The sequence below is a fragment of the Arvicola amphibius genome, chromosome 1 (assembly GCF_903992535.2).
Source record: "Arvicola amphibius chromosome 1, mArvAmp1.2, whole genome shotgun sequence".
NCBI lineage: Eukaryota > Metazoa > Chordata > Mammalia > Rodentia > Cricetidae > Arvicola > Arvicola amphibius.
In genome coordinates this window covers 147,103,987-147,124,224 of record NC_052047.1, presented here as the reverse complement: position 1 = coordinate 147,124,224, position 20,238 = coordinate 147,103,987, and the positions used below count along the sequence as shown (strand labels likewise).

At 49.9% G+C, this 20,238-nt stretch overlaps 1 protein-coding gene across 1 annotated transcript; it reads right to left on the bottom strand.

The window, feature by feature from the left end:
- Positions 1-460: 460 nt before the first annotated feature.
- Mrgprf (MAS related GPR family member F) lies at positions 461-8,563 on the bottom strand. Its single transcript, XM_038317418.1, has 3 exons — positions 8,509-8,563; positions 5,475-5,589; positions 461-1,444 (listed from the first exon to the last, which is right to left on the bottom strand). The coding sequence occupies exons 2-3, from the start codon at positions 5,520-5,522 to the stop codon at positions 461-463; spliced, it is 1,032 nt and encodes a 343-aa protein (XP_038173346.1). The 5' UTR covers positions 5,523-5,589; positions 8,509-8,563.
- Between the last annotated feature and the right edge of the window lie 11,675 nt (positions 8,564-20,238).

Below are 20,238 nucleotides of genomic sequence, written 5' to 3'. Positions count from 1 at the left end.
CTGCAGGTTACAAGGCAGGTAGGCAGGACCCTCTTCCAGATAGCACCATTCTCTCAGGTTTGCTCAGATGCTGCCTTGGGAGACTGAACAACTCCTTGCAGGTAGAGCTGAGGTTGCGAGCCCAGTAGTGGTGATGATGACCGAGTCATGTTTGGGGAGGGACGGCTAAAGAGGCAGAGGTGACCTTCATCTCCCTCACTGTTGAGCTTCTGTTGAGGGACCCCACCACACCGGTAAGGGCAACTTTGGTACAATGACACACAGAAGCAGAATGGCTGGGGATCAGAGGCCACAGGGTCAGTCTCTTGGCACGCCTGGCAAGAGGCAGATGCTTTGTGCTAGAGGAAGCTCTTCTCCCTGGCGGCACAGGGACAGCTGCCCTGCTTCTGCCCTTTGGGCAGAGCGTCTCTGGAAGTTACTGGCCGCTCTCTGCTGCGGCCTTGCCCCAGACACTGGCCTTTCATGATGCATTCCCAGAGGGGCACTGCATCTCCATGGTGACTGTGTTAGGTGTGGTGCTAGCAGTGTCTCCGGGCTCTGCACCATCCCGTAGAGCCCGCTGGAAGACTACCCTGAGAGGTTCCCACAGGCGCTGAGACTTGTCCCTCCCAGCCAGGAAGTAGACGATGGGCTTGGCGCTGCTATTGATGCAGATACACAAGTCAGTGACATACTCGGGGAAGGGGGCAGGGATCTGGAAGACCCAGAAGAGAAACCAATCTATCCCCAAGTAGATGGAAGACACAAGGAAGACTGAGACAATAGCCAGGACCACATGGTTGAGCTTGGCAGAGCGCTGGCGGCGCCGTGCCCGGCACTCTACATGCAGGATGAGTGCCAGGCAGGGGAGTACCATGAGTGGGCAGAAGAGAAAGAACAGCAAGATGCCCAGGGAGATGTCCATGTCGCGACATGCTGTCCCTGAGGCCTCACGGCCCAGGAACATACAGAAGTAGTTGTGGATGCCAGTGACCAGGAAGGACAGCAGCCAGAGCAGGGCACAGACCCCAGCAGACAGGCGCTTGGGCCTCCGACGCCAGTACCAGGTGGGAAAGATGACGGACACGCAGCGTTCGGTGCTAATGGCTGGCAGGAGGCTCACACCCGCGAAGAACGCACAGAGCCCCACGATCCGGGACACCCTGCGCACGTAGTCTGGGAAGGAGCCTAGGAAGGCCCCCGTGTTCAGGAGGGCAATCACAGCCTTGCTAAAGAGGTAGATCCCATCAGCGCTGGCCAGGTGCAGGAAGTAGATGGAGAAGGGTGTCCTCTTGATGGAGAAGCCGAAAAACCAGAGGACCAGGCCGTTACCCACCAGGCCACACAGGCACAGCAGCAGGAAGATGTAGTTTGTGATGGCAGGCGGAGGGGGTGTGGCAATCTGCTCAATTGTCAGGAAGCCTCTGCTGTAGAGCTCCTGAGCCTCGCTCATACCTGGACACATCTGTGTAGGTGCAGAGGGACACATCTGTAAGGCTGCCTGCACATCCCTGGGCCCCAGCAGACCTGTTCCTGTACCTGCTTCCATCTGCTACCCAGGAGGCAGGGTCTGCCCGTTCCCTGGCTATGGAATGACTGACTGACAGAGACCAGAGCAGAAAGAGCCCCATCACACCTGATGTAAATACTGGTTCTCCATTCTAGAGTCTGCAGGACAGTGTTACCACAGGGTGACCAGACAGTGGCTCTGGGCTGCCCAAGGGTCAGCTGGGCCCAAATGTCCAAGTGCAAGCAATGGCAAGCAGAGGGTGGGTGACGGCTCAGTGCATGACATGCTTGCTGAGCACGCTTGGGGACCAGAGTCAGATCCCCAGTCTCCCTGTAAATGTCAGCTGGGCACAGTGACCCTCCTGTGGTTTGAAAGGCAGAACGGGGATTTCCCAGAGTAAGCTAGTGAGGTTAGTTTACATCTGGCTCTGACTTTAGCTGAGAGCCCTAGACTCTGGATAAAGGGCCGGGGAGGGATCAGTAGACTCTGGACATCAGCCTTAGGCCTCCACATGTACCAACATGTACACATGTGCCTGTACACAGCTGAACACACACATTCACACAGACTCACACACCATGTGCCCACTCACACAATTCTTTCTTATACAACACTCCCTGCTACAAAGCAAGTGCACACATACACCACTCTCACACACTCACACCTACACCCACACGACTCATACCACACATACACACACCACATCCTTATACCTCCCACACCCCCCACACTCACACAACACTCACACCCACCACACTAACACACACACCACACACTACAAACACTAACACTCACACATACTGCACTCACACACCACACACACACCACATACATGCACACACCATACACACACACCACACCACACACGCACCACACACACCACACATACGACACCACACACGCTTACACACACTCACACACCACATACACACACACCACACCACACATACATACACGCACATGCCATACACAGACTAAACCACACCACACATGACACCACACACACATACCACGTACACACACACCATACCACATATACATACACACACACCATACACATACACCACACCACACACACCACATACACATACACACCACACCACACATACATACACGCACATACCATACACACACTAACACTCACACATACCACACTCACACACCACATATATACCACACACACCACACACACACCACACCACACACACCCCACACACACCCCACACACACACCACACCACACACACACCACACATATGACACCACACATATACACATACACACTCACACACCACATACACACACACCACACATACATACACGCACACACCACATACACACCACACGCTCACATACCACACATGCACCACACACACACCACACACTCACACACCACCTACACACCATACATACACACACACACACACCACACCACACATACGACACCACACACACACCACATACACACACACACTCACACACCACATACATACACCACACCACAAATACATACACACACACACCACACCACACACACACACACACACACGCACACACACACACCACACTGCCCCCCCCAATTTTTAAAGAGGACTGGAGATAAAGTTTGGTAGCAGTGCTTGCCCAGCATGCGGGAGCCTAGGGTCCAAGCCCCAGTACCGAATAATAGATCACGGAGGGGATGGTAGATGTGCACAGTCTCTTCTCGCAATTCTTTAGCAAACTGTTCCTTTAAAACACAGAAATACTTATTCCTAAAGAAATAAAATTCCTGGTAAGGGGTGTAGGGTGGGGCAAAAAAAAAAAAAAAGACCCTGGCCATAGCTGGAGTAGGACTCTCCCAGAGTTGGACCAGAGGGCACGGGGATAAGAGACAGCTGCCCTCTACTGGACCAGGGCTGCCTTTGGGGGCTCCAGGGGTATCCGGGAGGCAGGGTTTGAGGAGGTGGTCATTCTTCAAGCTTCAGGGAGGGCTCAGTATTTACAGCTGGGCAGGGCAGAGGTGATCAGCGCAGCTGAATACCAGTCCTGGCCCTGAGGGCAGAGCTGGGGCATAAATGTGTGAGGCTGGGTCAGAGCTCAGAAATTGAGAACAGAGATGCTGCAGCAAAACCAAGGACTCCTTCCTAGCAAAGTAAGAGGCCTCTCTGCTCCAGGCAGAGGGTACGGAGGACCTGTGGACGGCGTGATAGTGCCTCCCTTCAATCCCAGGGAAGCCATATCTGTATGTGACAACATGCATGAAAGAGTTGGATATATCTGGGTTAATATTTAAACACAACTGTGGGAGCCAATAACACGAGCCAGCTACACTCTATTCTGTCGCAGCTCTGTTTTGTTTTATTTTTTATAAAATTTATTTATCTTTATTTTATGTACATTGGTGTTTTGCCTACAGGTATGTCTGTGTGAGGGCATCCGATCCCCTGGAATGGGGGTTATAGATAGCTGTAAACTGCCATGTGGGCATTGGGAATCGAACCCAGGACCTTTGAGAGAGCAGCCAGTGCGCTTAACCACTGAGCCATCTCTTAAGCCCTCTCAGGGTTGTTTTGATCCCTCTCTCAGTGGCAAAGGTTGTCCTGTGCACACTGCTTCCCTTCCCTCCTCCCTGCAGACATCACTAATCTATCCCAGGACTTTCTCCCTAAGTCTGGTATCTGTTTTTATGGTTCAGAGAAGTAGGAAGGTTCTAGGGGCAAGATCTTTCCTGCTACCTTCCAAACGGCCTCACAGAAAGTTGGGCCTTGAGAAAACGCTTTGTGTTGCTATTCTCCAATGAAGAGAAGTATCCTCTGTCCTGGCTGTGTCAAGAGGAGTTTACAAATTAGGGGTGCTGGCTAAACTTAGGGAGACACTGTTTTGTCAGGACAAGTTCTTTATGGGGTTCTGCTTACTACCTGTCCACCTCTAAGAATTCACCGGCTAACATCTCCTGCCCACCCCTAACCCTGCTTAGCTTTCCTTCTCCTCCCCTTTCTGGGAGTTGATCATTTGTTGCTCTGGGCCCAGATGCCTGCAGAGCCCTTTCCCATAAGGACTAGCTCAGCACTGGGCGCTGGCCTGCTGGGCTGGGCAGGGCCCTCTGAGTATCACCCAGCTGGAAAAAGTCTACAATCCCCCACTGGGTGTTGGGCGGGCACTGGTGAGTCACTAGGCAGGAGCTGCTGTTCACAGCCCTACACTACCATGTGAAACACAGCTCTTGAGTCTGCTGCTGCTTCCCTCTTCTCTAGGGACTTTGGGATGCCCCCTACCATGCCTAGGCACTGCCTCCTGGGCTGCCACCATTCCACTGTGGTCCCTACAGAAGGAAGGAAAAGACTAAGGACTCAGTGGGGATGGGGGTGAGGGTGGGAGTGGGGAAGGAGTCAGTTATCCTGATATAAGTCTTGGTTTTCTCTAGTCTAGGAGGAGCTGGAATAAGGAAAAAAGTCAGAGGGGTTCCCAGCTTAACACTTTTCCAGGGAGAAGCAAGGGCAGGACAGAAAGTGATGGGTCAGCCCAGGACATTGTCCAAGCTTTAGGTGAGGCTAACACCATCTGCAGGTTTACATCCATGGCTCATGCTTCCAGACTTGGGGCAACACTGGCAATGGGTGACTCAGAGTAGTACACACAACAGACATGGGGCCACCATGGAACCAGCAGAGTCTCTCTGATGTGGTCTGACCATAGTGAATAACAATTGTCCCATCTCTGTCGGGAAACGGGGAGGGAATGAGATCTTCCAAAGCTGATAACCAAAGATGTGACCCAAAGATGGCATGGAAAGGGACTTCCAAGATGCCCAGTGCCTGAATTTTTCTCACTGATGACGACACTGGCCTCAGAGAAACCAGTTAACCAGGGTCAGGCCACAGAGTCCAGATGTGTCTGCTGCCCACTAGCACCCAGAGCCGGAGGGCAGCCTGGAAAGTGGACTGTGACCCCCCCTCCCAACTACACCCACCCACAGACCCAGACCTCCTGTCCACAGCACTTGCCTTGTTCTGGTTGGTGGCATGAGCCTCCCAGGAGCAGTTTCCGGCCATCTTTGGGACCGCGGGGTCCAGGCTCCTGTTGGGAGCTCACAAACCTGTGTCCTTGGCTGTCAAGAGCCTGGAGAGAGGGGAGAGTGAAGTCAGCACCAGTCCCCCCAAGAGCCTCCATCTCCCAGCCCACCAGCCCCAGCCCCCTCACCTCAGAGGAAGGGCTAACCTGGCTCCCTCTGAGGCAGGGACTTTCTGCCTGTCCTGCCCATCCTGCCCCTCCTGTTTGTGAGCTCGCGTTCAGACCCTGCCTGGCTCCTGGAGACCCACTGCCACTCCCTGTGGAAGATGCTCTCTTTTCTCTTCTCATTGAACTGCAAGGTGTGTGAACCAGAACGTTTCTAGCGACTTCCATGGTGGGTTCCCTTGCATCCGCGTCTGGAGCACCTCCTTTGTGTTCTGATAGAGGTCTCTCAGTCAGTCCTAAAATGGGTGATGGAGGGCAGATTCTTTCTGGAGAGGGGCTTCCTGGAGGAGGCGGCTTTTGTCTGGGTCTTGCTTTATCATGGTCTTCATCTTAACTCTGGAGTGGGCGCCCATCCCTCCTTTTGGTAAAAAGACAGGGTCTCAGGCAACCTGGGCTGTCCTTGAAGATGACCTTGAATTTCTGACCCTCTTGCTCCATCTCTAGCTTACCGGGATTACGGGCTGAACCACCATACCTGGGCTCAAGCCCAGGGCTTGGTGCATGCTAGGCAAGCATTCACCAAAGGAGCCACATCCCCAGTCCATTATCCGTTTTTGATGGAGCACTTGGTCCCAGAGACGCACTCCTAACCAGGGCACACAAGGAAACTTCACAGATCTGTGTACTTGAAGACCCTGTGGCTGTTCCCCCAAGGTTCACTAGGAGGAAGCAAGTCAAGAGGTTGTTGAGGTGGCCCTGGGTGCCAGACTGGATGTGGGGAAGTGGGGCTCAGCCTCCTTCAGCCAATCCGGAGGCCTGGGGATGTGTTGGGTAACAAGCTAGGGAGGGGACCCTGCTTGGACTGGTCCACCCTAGCAACAGCGAATCGATAAACCCACTCTGGGGCTCCTGGAATTGCGCACCCCCAGCTTGCACTCTGTCCTGCAGGCAAGCACCTACTCCTCCCACAGAGCACGTGGGACGTTTGAAGCGGAGACTCAGGACATTGCCTGGCTACAGGCTATCAGACCCTCCCCTCCCAGGGATGTGGACAGCGCCCTTCTCCACCCCTCATAAATTCCTTCCTCGAGCAGGGCGTATCCCCAGTCGACACGCGCGTGGCCACTGCCTCCTCCCTCCTGGATGTGTGGCTCTGGTAGCTGCGCCCACCATTGGCTGCCGAAGGTGTACGGTCCCTGCGAGTGACACGCCCCCTCTAACTTTTGGCCGCTTTGCTTAAGCCACACCCTCAGGCCCTCATTCCGATTGGAAGGTGTACAGAGGCACACCCCGGACCAGGGTTTGCAGAGCCCTTTCCTGCCCCTGGTTATCCTGTGTGCTTGCTCCTTCTGGTACGTTTGTATCCCGACTAACAGAGGCTCATCGTGGGGCCTGCGCGGGCATCCCAAGTGGGGAGCACGTTTTACGTAGGCCTGAGTGATGTTTGTACAGAGAGCTTGCAGATTGCTGGTGCCTCAAAGTGTGCCCCCCTCCTACCCAGGTGTCATTTCGTTGCTATGCAATGGGGCTAGCCCAGGTTTTCCCGGCACCTGCACCCCCAGAGGTAAACACCCCTTGCACCCTCCGTTGCTGTCACTCTTCCAGACACGTGCTACTCCCACTTTCTCCCCAGTGATGCTCTGTCTGACCCAGGGAACCTTTCATCCCCCCAGGCTTCACGCCAACTAGACACAGGCCTCTGGGGCAGGTGAGTATGCTCCTTGATCACCTCCGTGACTGCTTTGGTCTTTACCCCTGGCCCCTCCTACTCCAGATCGTTTGCAAAGTGATCCGCTGACGCAGAGAGACCCAGAAGCCAAGTGGACCCCAGATGGGCCATATTGAAGACATGTGTGCAACGTGTCCAGGGATGCATGCGAGCACACGTGCTCTAGCCAGGATCTGAGCTGGGACAGAACCAACTCACAAAGTGGAACTCAAAAGGCCACCATGTCTGTATCCTTGGTCCCTCCCCTCAAAACAGGGTGGTGTTTCACCCATCCACCTGCTTGGCCTGATGGGGGGACAGTCCAGCCCTAGGGTAGCTCCCCAATTCATTTTCACGTCTACTAAACCATAATCTAGCCTCTCTCCTCATTCCTTAGCGACGGCCTGGCCTTTGCACAGGCCTTGCGTGGGGCAGTCTGCTGCAGTCCCCAGATACATAGGAAGTCTGTGTTTCTGCCTAGGGCTCAGATCCCTGCTCACAACTTGACAGAAGAGGCTTCTCTAAGGGGAATGGAGACTTGGCAGACCCCCAGGGAACAGCTTCATCTGAGGCCAAGGACAGGACCAGGACTGGCTAGAGCAGGAGAAGGTGAGACAATCAGCTGTCCGACCTCATGTGGCTGATCTCCAAGTGTCCCCAAAGAGCTGTCCACTGCTGTCCTCATGGCCGACAGCATGACTGAGAGCAGTGGGAACCATAGCCCACTGGGTGTTCCCTTCAAACTCTTCCAGAAGCCAGGCTTGGATGTAAGGTTGAAGGAAGGATAGGGAGCTCCCACCCTCAAGGGGACAGGGTGGGAGCTGGTGTTGGAGGATGTCTTGGGGCTAGGGGGAAGGCCTGCTAAGTGAGTGTCAGGGGCTGCCACACAAGGCGGGGGATCTCTTAAAGCCTTCCAATATCCCTGGGGATACTCTGCGGAAGGGGTGGGACAGGTCTTCATACTGGGGACAGCTTCGTTCCAGGTCTTGGGGCTCCCTTCACAGAGAGATGGGACTTCTGCAAGCTGCTGTCATGACAATGACCATTTCCCTGACTTTAGGACGCCAATCTCATTTGTTTGCTCTGCCTAACCTTTACCCTGCAGCCCCTGTCCCCAGTCTCCCTCCCTCAGTCCCTGGGTCCCAGAGTGCTACCTGTGGCTGTCCTGATCCTCCGAAGCCTTCCTTTGTGGAGATCTTCTCCCAGGACTCTGCGCTTGCTGACCCACGGGGCAGCGGGCTCGCCAAGTACTGCCTGGAGCCTTGGAAAATTTGGGCTCAGGGTGGAGGACGAGCCCTCACCCGCCAGGCCTGTTGGAGATGGCTTTGGAAACAGAACCCGCCCCAAACCCAATTCCAGGCCCAGCAGAAGGGGGAAGGGAGGGCGGGAGGAGGAGAAAGAGGAGGAGGAGGAGCAGGAGGAGGAGGAGAAGGAGGAGGAGGAGGAGCAGGAGGATAGCGGTGAGGCTAGGGGAAGGAATGCCCTGTTCAGCAGCCTCCCCCCCATCCCCACTGGGAACTCATCTCTTGCTGCCTGGTGACGTCACACTGGCCCGAGCACTGGGGCCGGAGTCCAGATGTTAACACCTCCCATATCCTGCGGCTTCAGAGGGCTGCCCCAGTAGAGGGAGCTCCAGGTTGCTCATTCGCTGGTGACTTTGGCCTGCTTCCAGTGGGCATTTCAGGGCATGTGGTGGTAGTGGTAGTGGGGGTGGTGAGGGGCAGGGGCAAGGGAATGTCCGCTCCCTTGTTTGAACGGACTCAAAACCTGGCACAGAGAAGCCAGGAAGCAGCAAGTGAGGGACTCCCGTGGAGAGTGGTGGAGAATTGGCAGAGAGAAGGTCACACAACCCAGATGGCACCAGCTCCCTCCTTGCCACCCCAGAGTCTTCCTCGGGGCCTCCTGGGGTCTATGGAACCAGGAATTCCCTTCTCTCTAGCCCTAATAACAATCAGATGTCGCAAATGGAAAATCACAGCCCTTGCTCACTTGGGCTGAGCAGGGAAGTTGGCGAGCTACCATCCCTGGTGCGTGCGCTCCTCAGTAAAGATGAGTCAGCCTCCCCAGAGAGGGGGTCCTGGAAAGAGTTAGTGGCCAGGGCAAGGAGCCCAAGCCTGGGTGGGTACGGAGGGAACAGAGGGTTGACCATGAGGGTGGGGTGCTGAGGCCTCCTTCTGCCCTGGGCCAACTTTCTCATGACCCAAGAAGCCTGAGGGAATGAATGCCACGCTTTCCTATGGGAGTGAACAGCGCCCAGGCTGGGGGATGTGTGCTTTGTGGGCATCCTGCAGTGAGCCCAGAAATGGATCTCTCTCTGCACCTGTGTTGGAGCTGCCTCCTTCTGCCCATGGAGAAACCACTCTGTCCTTTGGTCAGAACAAACCTGAGAGCAGGGAGCCTTGGACGGTTGCCCGCTTGGGACCAGCTGGTGTCCCGGGTCTTGGCGGGGGAGAGGGATGGTGGTGGCAGGGATTTTCTGGGATTCTGGAGGCTGGGAGAGGCTGGGCAGGCAGCAGGGAGGATGGTGATCCAGCGTCCTCCTCCAGGGCAGGCAGCTGTGTCCCAGCTGGGCCACTTGTTTACACTGAGAGGCCGGGGGAGGCCGAATCCCAGCACCGTCCAAGTGTAATTGCGCTTGGACACTTAAAAGGAATTGTGTGAAGTGGGCAGAGGCTGTGGAGTCCACGGCCTTATTTGGTATGGAAATATGTTTCTTTGACAAACAAGAGAAGAGGTGCTTGCTGGAGGGAGCTTGTCTTATCCTGAGTTCGCAGAGTCCCAGGAGCCACTGACCCTGTCCCCTGGGGCTGCTGTGGACCCACAGAAGGCCATGACCCCCATCCAGAAGCACCTGAAGTGCTGCAGGCTGGAAAGTCTGGCACAAGCACCACAGACTGGCGTTGGTCACATCATCCCAGGGTCACAGACACACCTTCTGGCCTCATACTGCAAGGGACCGGCAGCTCTCTAGGACCCTTTCCATGAGGACATCCATCCCCTTCAGGAAGGTTCCATGTTTATAACCTAGTTACCTCCAAAAGACCCAAGTCCTATCACCATCCCTGTTGGGGTAAGCATTTTAGAGTGAGTTTTAGAGGACACAGGCAAAGTAGTCTACAGGAACCACTTCTGTCTCCCGGTAGAAATGGTGTGAGGCTGTGTGGGGAGGAGACCCAGAGGCTGGGTTCCAGCAGGGACAGCAGAGAGGACCTTGCCCCATGTGGGAGTTCCATGGCTGCCTCCAGTCCTGAAAGACCCTGGGAAAAGTCACATCTTACTTTGGACCCGTGTTTTCTTCTGGGGTGGCAGTGAGAGGTCGGATAGCTGGAGAATCACCCCTATTGGACCTCAAAAATTCTGTGCCCTGGGCTTAGGTGTGACTGGTGTCAATCACTCACTCATCAGGGCTCAGGACATAGACTTGAGATGAACAGAAATGGGGCTGGCATGCATGGTTTTTGTTCTTTCTAAAAATGTATTGTATTTTTATGTATTTGTCTTGTGTGATTGCTGCGGCAGTACCGTGGAGGTCAGGGTACAGCTTGAAGTCAGTTCATTTCTTCTGCCGAATGGGTTCCAGTGACTGAATTTAGGTCACCAGGCTTGGTGGCAAACGCTTTACCCATTGAGCCATCCTTGCTCTTAATACCCTGCCTACATGCTTTGAAAAACTGCATCCTGTCATTAGGTGTCTTCCTGGCCCCTCCCAGTAAAAAGGAAAAAAATTTAAATTAGTTAACTTTTTTTTTTTTTTTTTGGTTTTTCGAGACAGGGTTTCACTGTAGTTTCTAGAGCCTGTCCTGGAACTAGCTCTTGTAGACCAGACTGGCCTCGAACTCAGAGATCCGCCTGCCTCTGCCTCCCGAGTGCTGGGATTAAAGGCATGTGCCACCACCGCCAGGCATTAGTTAACTTTTAAATAGGGTTTTATGTAGCCCAGGCTGTCCTCAACTGTCTGTGTACTCAAGGCTAACCTTGAACTCCAGATATTTTTGTCTGTACTGCCAGGTGCTGGGATTATGGGCACACACCATTACACCCAGTGGGAAATTTATTTTTAATTGTCCTCTACTAAAGTTCACGCAGAGGGACTTAGCTGTCTATGCTTTTCCCCTCTCGAGGCTTCAGGATTGGACCCTCCCCTGCTGAGGGTCCCTGAGGGCAGGAGTGTAGGCAGAGACTACTCATTTGTTTCCTGGACACTCAGACCCAAATAATCACTGTTTGGCCAATCACTCAGGCATATTTTTAACTAACTCTTACATCTTAAATTAACCCATTTTATTAATATATGTATCACCATGAAGCTGTGGCCTACACTTAAACTTCCGCTAGGCGCCTTTCTCTTTTGGCAGCTACATGGTCTCTCCTGATTCTGCCTACTCTCTCTATATATCTCTGTTCAGATTTCCTACTTGACTTTGCTCTGCTAAGCCATTGGCTGAAACAGCTTTATTCATCAACCAATAAAAGCAACATATATACAGAAGGAAATCCAACATCATTTCCTTTCTGTCTAAATAAAAAGAAAGGTTTTAACTTTAACATAGTAAAATTACATATAACAAAAACAGTTATCAAGCAAGAATTATAGTTACAATATTAAGTTCATTTACATTTGGCAAATTAAGGAAAATATAACTAAGGAAAATTATATTTATAACTATCTGTCTTCAATTCTTCAAAGACCCCAGAAGGATATATTACCTAAGTAAACAGGAAGTGCATTGTAAGCAACTTCCAAAACTCTAGAATTGACAGAGACATCTTGCTGTCTGGACAGTCACCCAAAGTTCTTCTATAATGTTGGGCATCCATCTTCAGCCTATAGGCCCATAGTATCTCACAGACATTTTAATGAAGCAGGAAATTTGAAAGGCTGTTTTACCTGTCTTGGCAGTTTGTCACTTTTTTCTGTATCCTGCAGAATGTCTGGCAGTTTCTTCTGTGAAGCAGGAACCCTGAAGGGCATCCCATCTTTTGGAGTGTTCAGCAGTCACTTTTCTGTGGGTCCTGCATGTCCAGTTCATACAGCGTATCATCAAGCAGTCCAGGCAAGAGCAGTTTCTTGCCCAAATGGCTAGCAAACTCTATAAGGAGCCTCTTTGATGCCCATCATCCTCTTGAGGTAACTGGTGCTTCCAGGAGCAGACATGTCTCACTGTTGAGAAAAGTCTAAGTTATTAAGACCTTTAAAATTCCATATTCTGTAGGTCTTTGAAGTGTTGAAGATTATCTATCTAACTGAAATATATCTCTATATATCTAGAAAACCTAACTAACACAACTACAAGCTTGGCTATTAAAAATGACTACCTATTAATCTGCATTTTTAATTATATATTACATTTTTACATGAGCTGTCTAAACATCATACCTTAACTAAGGGTAGAAATATATACAGTATAACAAATTGAACTTAAATTTGTATCAATAAGTCAAGATCCACACCAATGCAAATTATTCATCTCTATATCATAATCCTCCTTTTTTTTAAAGAAATTAACTGTAGCCATTAATCAGCTATAATCAACTCCCTTTAAATGAAAATAAACATTTATAAGCAGTCATTTTGGGAATTTGGGTATAGTTTTTTTCCAAACTGCTTTCTGCTGTTTGTTAGGCAAAGTAGTTTTAGGGGTTCGTGGAGACCTTTTGGGGGGTCTTGTTCCGTCAAACCACATTAGCCCTGAAGGAATCCATAGGTTCTCATATTCTGTGGAAATAAAAGCAGAACCTCTTTTTCAAAGCAACATATCCTTAGACCCAAATTTTGAAGTCAAGATACTTTTATGTTGGTTTAACTTAGCAGCCTGTACAATGAAATCTGTCTCTGTAGTTAAGAAATTCTAAGAAAACACAATTGTTTTTTTTTATATTTATTTATTTACTTATTATGTATACAATATTCTGCCTGTATGTCTGCAGGCCAGAAGAGGGCACCAGACCTCTTTACAGATGGTTGTGAGCCACCATGTGGTTGCCGGGAATTGAACTCAGGACCTTTGGAAGAGCAGGCAATGCTCTTAACCACTGAGCCATCTCATGTGGCTTATTTTTTACTCTTTTAATCTATGACTGTCTGTACTCTTCTATATTACTTTTACTGTCTCTTAAAAGACTTTGTTTTAGGGCTGGAGAGATGGCTCAGTGGTTAAGAGCATTGCCTGCTCTTCCAAAGGTCCTGAGTTCAATTCCCAGCAACCACATGGTGGCTCACAACCATCTGTAATGAGGTCTGGTGCCCTCTTCTGGCCTGGGGACATACACACAAACAGAATATTGTATACATAATAAAAATAAATAAATATTTTTTAAAAAAGACTTTGTTTTATTTTTTAAGCCTATTTTTTCCTTTTTTTTTTTTTGATAGGGTTTCTCTGTAGCTTTGGAACCTGTCCTGGAAGTGGCTTTTGTAGACCAGGCTGTCCTCGAACTCACAGAGTGCTGGGATTAAAGGTGTGTGCCACCACTGCCTGGCTAAACCTATTTTTTTTAATAACTATCTTTACTCTTTTTCTTCTCTCTCCCAAGTCTATGTACATTTATCCAATACTGTGATCCATTTAGAGGTCTTTTTTTAAAAATCTGAATCTGTCTTTATTGCTTATCTGAATTATTTTTTGACCAGGAGCACTTATATTTATTTATTTATTTATTTTTGGTTTTTTTTTTTTTTTTTTTGAGACAGGGTTTCTCTGTAGCTTTTGGAATCTGTCCTGGAACTAGTTCTTGTAGACCAGGCTGGTGTTTAACTCACAGAGATCCGCCTGCCTGTGCCTCCCTAGTGCTGGGATTAAAGGCGTGCGCCCCCACCGCCCAGTTGCACTTTTTTTTAAATGCTAAGCAGGTGTGACTAGGACCAACTCCGTGGCCCTGCCTGTTTGTTCCTCCGCTCTGTGGCAGAGGTTTGTTCACTGCCTCTGCAAGCCATGCTCACCACCCTGGCTCCAGGAACATAGCAGGTCTATGTCACCATTAAGGAACTAGTAACAGGCTCACAAACCGCAAGTGCTCTGTAGCAAGACCTCTCTAAAAGGCTGGAGCCATTTGTGCTGGTACCAACAAGGAAGCTGACTTTTAAAGAAGCAGCTCACTTTTTGCTGCTAACGCTGAGTCAGGAAGCCTTTTTAAAAAAGGAGTTGCACTCACAGTCAGCAAACAGAGTCCAGCAGAGAAAATGCTGCTACAAGAAGCTGTGCTTAGCTCTGTTTTTTTTCCCCAAGATCTCTCAGGTTTTATGTAGATGTAGTTGCCCCGTGTTGGGGACCATTTTGTAGGCAGAGACCACTCATTTGTTTCTTGGCAACTCAGGCCTGAATTATCACACAGAAACTATATTAATTACAACACTGTTTGGCCAATCACTCAGGCATATTTTTAAATTTTTTGTTTTGTTTTGTTTTTGTTTTTGTTTTTCAAGATAGGATTTCTCTGTAGCTTTGGGGCCAAAACCTGGTTTTGTAGACCAGGCTGGCCTTGAACTCACAGAGATCCACCTGCCTCTGCCTCCTGAGTGCTGGGATTAAAGGTGTGTGCCACCACTGCCTGGTTTTTAGCTAACTTTTACATTTTAAATTAACCCATTTTTTATTAATCTATTTATCACCATGAGGCTATGGCCGACAGGTAAACTTCCGGTGGGCATCTTTTTCTTTTGGCAGCTACATGGTGTCTCCTGACTCTGCCTATTCTATATATATCTCTGTTCAGATTTCCCACCTGACTTTGCTCTGCTATGCCATTGGCTGAAATAGCTTTATTCGTCAACCAATAAAAGCAACACATATACAGCAGGGCATCCAACATCACAAGGAGTCCACTTCAGGCACAGGCGGCATCTCTCAGTGTGCTTCTGTTGTTATAATTGACCCTGATTTATGGTAGGATGGGTATGAACTGCTAACCCAGGCCCTTCTACAGTCAGCCGCACAGCAGAGCACACTAAATCATCTCCACACTGTGGGTATTTACAGAGTACCTGCTGGGTACCAGGTTCTGGACTCCTGCCCTTGGAATGAGCCAAGTGGGCAAGGAGGCTGGTCACAGTCAGACAGATACCCAGGGATGTGAACCTGCTATGCAGAAGCAATGGGGCAAGGCCCTCAAGATGTGGATGGTCTTTTGAGCACAAGAGTGCTGGGATCAGGGAAAGTTGAACACATATTGTGCTGCATCCCTTCTGATGGTGATGGGCTGGGTCAGGTGGGGTCTGTGTTGAATGCCCTCCTCTCTTGATTTAACCCTTGAAGAGCCAAGGTTCTCCTGGGGAGAGCTGCCTCCTCTGTTTCCTAGGATGACCCTTGAAGCGCTTTGCTTTCAAGCCTCAAGATTAAAAGTCCTCTCCTGGGTCACTCTGGCTTTCCTGGTTTTGAGAGAGTGTGGGATATCTTTCTGCAGTGAGGTTGGCTGCCCAGTGAAGAAGAGTGCAGCTCAGGAAATCCAGAAGCCTCTGTTTCCTTCTGTCCTCCATGTGAGAGGCCATTCTTTCACTTGTTCATTTGTTTGTTTGTCTACCCATCCACCCACCTCTCCATCCATCCATCCATCCATCCATCCATCCATCCATCCATCCATCCAGCCATCCATCCACTAACATATTCATTCATTCACCTGTCCTTCTTCCCATCCATTGCTCCTTGTATTCATGGACTCATTCATCCATCTACCCACACATCTATCTACTCACCCTTCTGTCCAACTGTACACTATTACATTTGTTAATTTTCTGTTGCTGTGATAAAACACCATGGCCAAAGAAACATATAGCAGTGTGATAGTTTGAATGTAATTGGCCCCCATAATCTCATAGGGAGTGACACTATTAGAAGGTGTGGCCTTGGTGGAGTAGGTGTGGTCTTGCTGGAGGAAGTGGGTCACTATGGGGGTGGGCCTTGAGATCTCATATATGCTCTAGATACCATCCAGTGTCTTAGACCACTTCCTGCTGCCTGCCAGATATAGGACTCTTAGCTCCTTCTCCAGCACTATGTCTGCCTGTATGCTGCCATGTCCCACCATGATGATAATGGACTGAACCTCTGAACTATAAGCCAGCCACCCTAGTTAAATGTTTTCCTTTGTAAGAGTTGCTGTGGCCATAGAAATTCTTTACAACAATAGAAACCCTAACTAAGACAAAAAAGAAAGAGTTTCTGTTAATCTGTATATTACCACATGGCAGTGGCCTATCGGGAAAGATTCGGCATGTCTGTCTCTGGCAGCTCTATAGCGGCTCTCTGCCTGCCCTTCTTCCCAGCATTCAGTTCTGTCTACTCCACCTACCTAAGTGCTGCCCTATCAAAAAGCCATGGCAGTTTCTTTATTCAACCAATGAAAGCAACACATAGGCAGAAAAACCTCCTACACCAGATGTACTTCCTAAACTCCCCCAAACAGTGCCACCAACTGGGAACCAAGTGTTCACATAACAAAGCCTACAGGGACAGTTCTTATTCAAACCACCGAATCTATCACCTGTCCACATATACATCTCTTACCCCCCTACCCCCACACTCATCTACTTATCTGTCTATCCATCCATCTGTCCATCCATCCACCCATTCATACACCCGCATACTAACACATCCATCCCTCACTCAACCATCCTCTATCAGACAGTGAATGGATGAACCCACACGTATATGCACCAACCCATGTGTGTGCACAAATCCATCCATCCATCTTCCCATCCACCCATGGATTCATTATCATCTGCATTTGACCAATGAACACCGACAATGTTGGTTCTGGTGACAGAACTGTAGAAAGTCCAGAAATGAAGAAATGTAAGCAGGGGCTTGAACAGAAAACAAATGAACACAACAGTTCTAACCAGGGGTTTGTGCCATGAGGAAATCGAGCTTGATGATGAAAACTTGTGGAAGGGGATGGAGAGAGAGGTCAGCTAAATGACAGTCCCCTGATGATGCTGATGTCCTCATCAGAGCCTGAGACTAAGTGGCCCGACACGTAGATAAAGGGACACTGCAGATGTCCAGTCTTGGGGTGGCGCGTCATGACAGATTGTCCAGGCAGGTCACCTAAGTCCCTGTGAGGGGACAGGAGCACCAGCCCAGTTGCTGTCCATGTGTCATTAGTGTTCTCTTGGTTGAATCTGTAACCATTCTGGCATGCACCTAATAGTGAGTCACATCTGAAAGGCCCACAGAAGCTTTAGCATTCCTGTTAATGTCAGCCAGTTATTCCTAAAACTCTGGAATACCTGGCCACTGTCCTTATCCATTTATCTTTGCAATTTGTGTGGGAATCGGGATCCAAACAGGTCTACTTTTAACCATGGGGTCTTCTACTACATCTGTGCTGTCACCCCCTCTCTTCCCCCATCTCCTGCCTCTCTCCCTCCTTCGTCATTCATTCTTTACTCTCTTTCCTCTCTTCTCTTCCTCTTCCTCCCTGAACACTTTCTTCTCTTCCCTTTCCTCTCTCCTCCATTCTCTTCCTTCCTTTCCAATAGGGTTTTATTTTGGGAATAAGGTTGCATTTTGCCAGAATTCTTTCCCCAAGAAGACACGAGCAAATGCCTACTCCCTCCTTATAAGGCTCCAGGGACAAACCAAAGCAGGACACCACCAAGGTCTAACTTGGTAAACCAATGAGTCTATTGGGCATACTTAAAAGGGCATGACTGAGGGCGGGACATAATGGTGCATGCCTTTAATCCCAGCACTTTGGAGGCAGAGGCAAGTGGCTCTCTGAGTTCAAGGCCAGCCTGGTCTATGTAGTGACTTCTAGGACAGCTAGGGCTATGTAGAGAGACCCTGTCTCAAAAAACAAACAAAAGCAATAAACAAGACCAAATGAAAACAAAAGAGCACGGGTAAGGAATTCCCTCCAGGGCTGTGGGTGACCCACAGCATCTACACTGGGAGTCTCACTCAGTGTACATGATGCCGGCTTTGTAGCCCCACAGGTGGAGCCCCCTCTCCAGTTAGCTTCCCACAGTCTAGATGTAGTAGCACTTTCCACGGCTGCCTGGAGTTGTGTCTGGGAGAGCACCAAGGAGGAGGGAAGACCTGCTCTGAACTGCAACACCATGCACGGGTTAGAGTTCGGGGCCAGATGAAAAGGGAGAAAGAAGAAAGCCAGCTCTTTATCACTTTCCGTCACCGTGATAAAACCCTGGGGCCAAGGTGACTTATGGACGGAAGTTTGTTTGGGCTTATTGCTGCAGAGGGACAGAGTCCATGATGCTGAAGCAGAGACAGTGAGTGGCAGGAGCAGGAAGCTGAGTGCTCATATCCTGAACCACACACACAACACAGAAAGAGAGAATGAGGAATGACTTTCAGGGTCCACCCCCAGTGACGCACTTCCTCCAACAAGTCCACGCTTCCCGAACCTCCACAAATACCACCACAAACTGGGGAATGTGGGGGTCAGCTATGATAAATTAAGTCTGGGCAGGTCACCCAAAGAAAGTTCTTTACTTCCAACCATTATCATCTGCCAGAGTAGAACTCTGGCCCTTGATAAATTTAATAAGAGGCCTGAGTTTCAGTTTACCCTGAAGCAATACCTGGTAGCAGGAAAGAACCACAAGCTGAGATAACCCAACCCCCACCCAAGAGCAGACCATTTAAAGGAAAAGCCTGGCATTCCAAGAGCTGTAGATAGAAACACCTGCCAGGGGCTGGAGAGATGGCTCAGTGTTTAAGAGCACTGCCTGCTCTTCCAGAGGTCCTGAGTTCAATTCGCAGCAACCACATGGTGGTTCACAACCATCTCTAATGAGGTCTAGTGCCCTCTTCTGGCCTGAAGATGCACATGCACACAGAATACTGTATACATAATAAATGAATAAATAAATTTATAAAAACACCTGCCAGTGCACCTCAACAGGACACCCCTAGACAAATGTCAGCCAATCAGGGGGGTCCTGAACCTCAGAAACCCCTCACCCTCACCTTGACTACTATAAAAACCCAATTCTAATTGAACAAGGAGCTCTCTGGTTATTATAATATGTTGGACATGAGGAGAGACCAAGTTTGCAAACTTGATTAAAATAAAGGCTCTTTGCTTTTACATATGGGACTCGGTTTCCTTGTTGGCCTTGAGGGGCTTAGAGGATTTGGGCATAACAGGGAGCACATATTCAAATACCCAAGACTATGAGGGGACGTTTCTCCTTCAAGCCACCACACCCGCTAAGCACTAACACCCATTTCTCTCTGCACCCTGGTCCACTCAGACACGAGCAAACAGCCTCAAGCTCTTATGCTGTGCACTAGCAGCAAGCATTTGAGCCATCATCTCTCTGGCATGATAATTTTCTTCTGAGACAACCGCTTGAATGATAAACTGGATCCTCTCACACTGGAAGATAAACCCATCCTCCCTTAAGAGTTTGGTTGGAAGTGTTACCCCAACCCCCTGGCACCCCTTTATCCAAGGAGTCTGAGATGTTTTGCTGGAAGCTCCACCCCAAGCCCCCTTCCCCTGGGAGTTGCCGCAGGCCAGACTCCACCTCTGAGAAAGTCTGCCAAACGGTGACCCCACCCCAGAGAGGGTCAAGACCACTCCCACATTTAAATTATTTAAACTGCCCCCCCCAATGAACACGTGGTCTCTCCGGTTCTCCTTCCCCCCTCTCTGTGTTTTCCCAGAGGTCCACCTAGGAGCACTGGCATCCATTAAACCTGGACTTTTTCTAATTCAGTTTGATTTGGTCTGATTTGGATTATTGTGTTGGCAGAGAGGCTTATTGGGCTGGAAAAATTTTACACTAAGCTTTGTCTCGGTACTGAGAAAGTCCTCAGTGCGGTGATTGATGCAAGTACATTCATAGCAGATGGAGGAAAGGAACACATGGAGCCGTGGCAGCCTTGGTCCCATGATCCCAAGACACGTCTGTCTCCTTC